Source organism: Pteropus vampyrus, unplaced genomic scaffold (assembly GCF_000151845.1).
Source record: "Pteropus vampyrus isolate Shadow unplaced genomic scaffold, Pvam_2.0 Scaffold125, whole genome shotgun sequence".
Classification (NCBI taxonomy): domain Eukaryota; kingdom Metazoa; phylum Chordata; class Mammalia; order Chiroptera; family Pteropodidae; genus Pteropus; species Pteropus vampyrus.
Genome location: NW_011888906.1, coordinates 1,704,354 through 1,710,250, shown reverse-complemented (window position 1 = coordinate 1,710,250; position 5,897 = coordinate 1,704,354). Strand labels below are relative to the sequence as shown.

Sequence of the window (5,897 nt, the reverse complement as noted above, 5' to 3'; positions counted from 1 at the left end):
CAGGGCTGAGTTGGACTCCTTGCAGCCTCCTCCAAGGCCTGGTGTGTAACGGAGCCAGGGAGAACTTGGTCAAACAAGGGGCTGTCTGACCCCCCCGGCCCTGTGGTTTCTTCGGGAAGCCAAATGCTAGGTGGGTCCATGGAGGCTGGAGTCAGACTGCCTGGCTTGACCCCAGCTCCACCTCCAACCCCTGGGCGGACTTGGGCAAGAGAATTGGTGTCTCCAAGCCTCAGTTTCCTCACCTGTAGAATGGAGACAGTGGAGACTGACCTAATTCCCAGGGAGCTTGTAGGACCCGGGGAGATGCCCCTTAGCACAGTCTCTGGCTCAGGTTAGGTTTGGGTTAGGGGTTCCCATGGGAAGCTCTGATTCCTCGGCTGGATCCTGGAGCATTTTCTCAATGTCTGTGAGTTGGCTGACCCTGCCTAGACAGACATTTGCAGTGATGGGCACTGTGACACACTTTACTGTTCCACCCTGGGCACTGAGCAGATGAGACTGCCCACACCCAGTGCTTCTCTGAATCATCACAGCATCCCAACAAGCTGCTATTATTAGCTCTCCTCAGGGGAGGAAAAGGGGACTCAGAGAGGGGAAGTTCTTTGCCCGAGGTCACGCAGCTGGTGAATAGCACAGCTGGGCTTGGAACCAGGTGTGCTTGGTTCTGGGGCAGCCTCCTGGCCTTAGACTGTGTCGATGAGGCTTCTTGGGTCACCATCCCTGAGACAGGAGTGGTGCCTTGCTCTTTGGGCATTGGGGACAGGAGGCTTGAGGCCTGGAGGGGAAAGGCCTGGTGTTGGGACACTATCCTTTGCCAAGGGCAACAGCAAATCTGGCCCCTGCCCAGGCCTTAGAGCACAGGAACCAGGCAAGAGGTAGAGATTCAAAGCTGCTCCTTCCCTGCTTAGATCTCCTGGCCAGAATCCAAGGCCATCTGGGAGGCTTTTGCCCTAGTTGATGATGGGTAAATGTCACATCCCTGACTGAGAGACTCAACCGCAGTCAAAACTAAAAGTAAAACGAAAGTCCTATAGGATACATCTAGTAGGGCCTTTTCATTTCACTTCCTTTTTTAAGATATTTACTTTCTTTATCCTACCCTGAGAATATGTTACTTTTATAATATACATTTAAAAAGCACATTTAAAAAAAGAGGGAGTAAAACATCCATAATTCCATCTGCCAGGAGCACCCGGCACCACCATTCAGGCGAGATTTGTGCCCGGGGTTTTCTGCCTCTCGGTCGGCTGATGCCAGTTGATCCTGTCTCTTTTTCACCTGTCATCGCAACGCCAGTCCCTTTCCCAGTTACTACAACCTCTCTGTAAACTGTTCTTTGGTGTGAATGCAGAGCCCTCCTCTTCCACGATGGTGTCCCAACACGTCTGACGACACTGTACGTGAACCCTGACCCTGTTTTATAGAGGAGGAAACATGGCCTGGATTGGCGAAGGGGCTGGCCTCTCAGGTCACACAGCCAGAAGCAGCTGCGGCCTGCATGGAAGGTCTTCTAAGCCCTGTTCCCTCTTCTTCCTGTTCCACTGTTCGCTCCTTGCTCTGACTCTCTATCATTCCTTCACTCTCTCCCTTCCTCTCTTCCTCCTACTCGCTCTACTTCACCCACACCTTCATCTCATTTGACTAAATGGTCTGTGTCAGGCCTATGCTGGGCTCTGGGGATATAAAAGAATACAGATCCCTCACTGCCCTCAGAGGACTAATTAAAGAACCCATCACATGCCTCTACACTGAGAATGATGACGAGACCCTAGCCTTGCCATGAACGCAAACGATGGGGCAATCTAAACCTAGTGGGTGGCTTTCTTGGAAGAGAAAACAGCATAGGCAAATGCCTATGGCTGGTGGGAACGTGGCGTGCCGGAGAAGCAGCGAGGAGACCAGTGTCGCTGGAATAAAGTGCAGGAGGTCTTCAGGGGCTAGATCCTAACAGGGCCAAAGGACGACACCTGGAGCTCTGGCCTTGACTTTGAGGGCCATGGGGAGCCACTGAAGATTTAGCAGAGGAGTGTTGTCCGATTCACATTTTAGAGTCTTCTTCTACTAGTTGTGACACGAAAGGGATAGAGTGGACATGGGGCAACCAGCAAGGTGGGCGCCATTGTCCCAGTAAGGGGATGACACACATCCTCACCACCTGGACAGTTGGTACAGTGCTCACTGGGGTCCACATGGACATGTGGAAGCCCAAAGCAGGGCAGATGTCTTCAGACCCTCAACCCGACTCCTAACCCCTAACCCCTCTCTCCATCGTGTCTCCCCACCTCCAGTGCTGCGGTGCCTCGGTATCCCCACCCGAGTCGTGACCAACTATAACTCAGCTCACGATCAGAACAGCAACCTGCTCATCGAGTACTTCCGCAACGAGTTTGGGGAGATCCAGGGTGACAAGAGTGAGATGATCTGGTGAGATGGTGCCCAGGGTCCTGGGAGAGGAAACCTGGGAAGTCTTCTCGGAGGAGTCACATTTGAACTGAGATTAAAAGTTGGATAGTATTTGGACAGGGGGAAACAGGGCTTGGGGAGGGTTCTCCAGGCAGCATGAGCAAAGGCCAAGAGGGACAGCCAACACAGGATACATGAAAGGGCATCAGGAAGAATATGTTTTTAGGAGTCTGGGATGCCAGGATAGAGGGTCTGGGCTTCCAGGAGTCACCAAAGGCTTCAAACTGGGAAAGGAACATGTTGATGAACCTGGTGCAGGAGGTCTGGGGCAGAGCTTGGAGTGGGAGCTGGGGTATGGTCTAGGTAGGTGGTGATGAGGCCTGAACCAAGGTAGAGCTGAGAAATTAGCTCTGGACCGGAAAAGAAAGGACAGAGCTGAGAAATTAGAAAGTCACATCGGCTGGACTTGAAGAGTCGCTGAAAGGGGACAGCCATTGAGAATGACTTCCAGTGCAGGAGGGAGCTAAGGCCCACGGGGGACATTTCACAGACAAGTGTCAGCGGGACATGCTGGGCTCAGCTTAGGACAAGGCGAGTGTGGATTCAGGGGAGGTGACCGGAAGTCCGAGTTTGAGTCCTGGCCAACGTTCTGCTTTGTTTCCCAACAGGAATTTCCACTGCTGGGTAGAGTCATGGATGACCAGGCCAGACCTGCAGCCGGGGTATGAAGGATGGCAGGCCCTGGACCCCACACCCCAAGAGAAGAGTGAAGGTAGGTAGCATGGCCCCCTTACCTAGATGAGGAAATTGAGGCTTGGAGAGCACTTGCCCAGAGTCCCTCAGCTGGGGAGCACAGGGCTGGCATTCTAATCCAGGTCTGGATGACTCCAAAGGCCATTTGGCTGGTCCACACGAGCGTGGGGGACCTCACTGGTATTTTCTAATATGCTTCTTTATCATTTGAAAATCCATCCACGCTTATCGTGGAAAACAGAAAATAAGTAGTAGCGTGGAGAAAAAAATCAAATTGCGTCTTCGTCCTTTCCTTTCAAAAGAAGCATTATTAACATTCACACATAGCTTCCATTAACTTCCAGTTATATACTTGTTTGTATATGTGTGTGTGTAGGTGAGAGAGTGAGTGTGAGGGGGGGCGGTGCCGGGGCAGGGGTGGTGGTGGTGGTGGTGGTGTGGAGAACCAGGCAAAATCGGTGAAGCCAAATGAATCCTTTCTCAGAATAATATTGTTAAATTCATAGAATATAGTACCTAGGGTTAGGGTTACAAAGTAAACCAATTACATCAAAATGTAGTTTTCAAAAACTTTAAAGATAAATCTGTGATATAATAATATATACCTTATATAACAAGACCTAGTAGTAGAATTAATAAATTTGATAACTTTGGTAGAGATGGGCATAAGTGATATCTCCAGTTATCTGTGACATTCCTGCTGGAGAGCTGCACAAGCAGGGAGGGGAGGAAAAGTGACATGAAGATATCGATGGATTTTATGGGCGATGAGTCATAAGTGCACCCAAGTCTGTGGTTTGTCTGCTTTCACAATCGAAGGAAGTGCTTTCAAAGTACAGTGAAAATAAAGACGTAATTTTTTTCCCATCCAAGTTCATGGACCCCTGATTTCCATTTGCTGTGCCTTGGGGCGGGCGGGGTCCATCGACCCTGGGTTAAGAACTCTGGCTGCATGTGGCCTTTTATGCTGGCTCTGTCACTTCTCCATATGTCATTAGCATTTCTCTGTCAGGTAGTGTTCTGTGGTTTGAATTTTAATTTGCTGTTACCACGTTCCATCAAATGGATTCACTGTAATATAGCTACCTAGCCTCCAATCTTCAACTTTTAAATTTGTGATCAGTCCGAGACAGTTGTAAACCACACTGAGATAAACATCAGCCCGCAGGTTCATTCAGTTAACATACGCTTCCTGAGTATGTGTCCAGCCCTGACCGCAACTCTGTACGGGCAGGAAACAAGACCAATGCACTGCCTTCTTGGCTCCCTCAGTTCCTTAGGAGGCCTTGGGATATTCTTCTATTTTATTTATCGCTTACATAGCATCTATATATATGCAAATCCTCATTCAGTCAGTATAAATTTCATCCCCCCATGAAACTGAGGCTCAGAGAAGTTAAGTAACTACCCCAAGTTCACACAGCTAATAAGAGGCAGAGCTGATGATATTTGAACCCTCGGAGTTGGGCTCCAGAGTCTCCAGGCTTAGTTCTTACCCTATGCTGCCTTCCTAGAAGTGAAGTCCCTGAGTCAAAGGGCTGTCCGGTCTTGAGATTTTTTTCTGCCATTTGTGGTTGAATTGCAGAAAGTTTTGGAGGATGCCACTGACCCCTCAGCCCAGGCCCATCTCTCCTTCCTCTTTCCCCTAACCAGGGACATACTGCTGTGGCCCGGTTCCAGTTCGTGCCATTAAGGAGGGTGACCTGAGTACCAAGTATGACGCACCCTTTGTCTACGCGGAGGTCAATGCTGATGTGGTGGACTGGATCCGGCAGGATGACGGGTCCATTCACAAGTCCATCAACCACTCCCTGGTCGTGGGGCTGAAGATCAGCACCAAGAGCGTGGGCCGTGACGAGCGGGAGGACATCACCCATACCTACAAGTACCCGGAGGGTAGGTGCCCTGTTTGTTCAGAGCCTTCAACACTGCCTTGCAGATAAGTCACCCATTTTACTAGCCCCAGTGGGCGTGTGTTGTGTGTGTTTTATTTGGCATCCTGCACACAACAATGACCTATAGGTTACTCTCCATTCTCAGAAATTCCTTAGAAACAGGTGCAGACTTACCAAACACACAGGAAGACGGTGGTAGAGGATTATTCATTTAGGAAAATAATTCTGTACTTCACAAAAGGATTCCATTTGGTTTTTAAGCCTCACTTTTTTGGTTGGTTCAACTCAATAAAACTGAAGGAGATGACTATATAGGAAAGGCCAAAAAATTAATGATGTCCACGTCATATATTAACAGTACTTATCAGCAATGGGACCTACAATGGTAATGGGCAATTCTACACTTTTTTACTGCAACATATTCATACTAGAGAGGAGGAGTTCCTAGAACTTGGTTGTTTTTATTTTTGCGATGTTTCCCATGCCGCTGGGGAAGCGAGCCTGAAGGTAGATGGGGAAGGGTTCAATAAAAGAGCAATGGACAAAGAGAAACTTAAAGATAAGAAGGGTTCAATCAGACATAAAGATAAGGCTTCCTTCTGCTACTAGTGTTAAGTCAGTAGGGGAGCAAAGGACATGGCTTACTTTAAAAATTGGGTTTGCACACATCCAACAGCCAATCCGATGTGATCGATATTCTCTGAGTGTCTATTGTGTAGCAAGCACAGCGGGGTTCACAGAGAGGCCTGACTGACCATAGCCTTGCCCACATCTGACCCTCGCTGACTTTCCAGAGCTGGGGTGAGGATTAAGTGGTCATGCTCTGAGCGAAAGGGATAAAACAAA

The 5,897-nt window shown here is 49.1% G+C and overlaps 1 protein-coding gene across 1 annotated transcript in view; it reads left to right on the top strand.

Annotated features, from left to right (window-relative positions):
* The window catches only part of TGM2 (transglutaminase 2), a 32,903-nt gene that overhangs the window by 17,617 nt on the left and 9,389 nt on the right, over positions 1-5,897 (top strand). Inside the window, exons 7-9 of the mRNA XM_023534452.1 lie at positions 2,289-2,424; positions 3,072-3,175; positions 4,810-5,052. Coding sequence (XP_023390220.1) covers positions 2,289-2,424; positions 3,072-3,175; positions 4,810-5,052 — 483 coding nt within the window. The remainder of the gene's footprint in view (positions 1-2,288; positions 2,425-3,071; positions 3,176-4,809; positions 5,053-5,897) is intronic.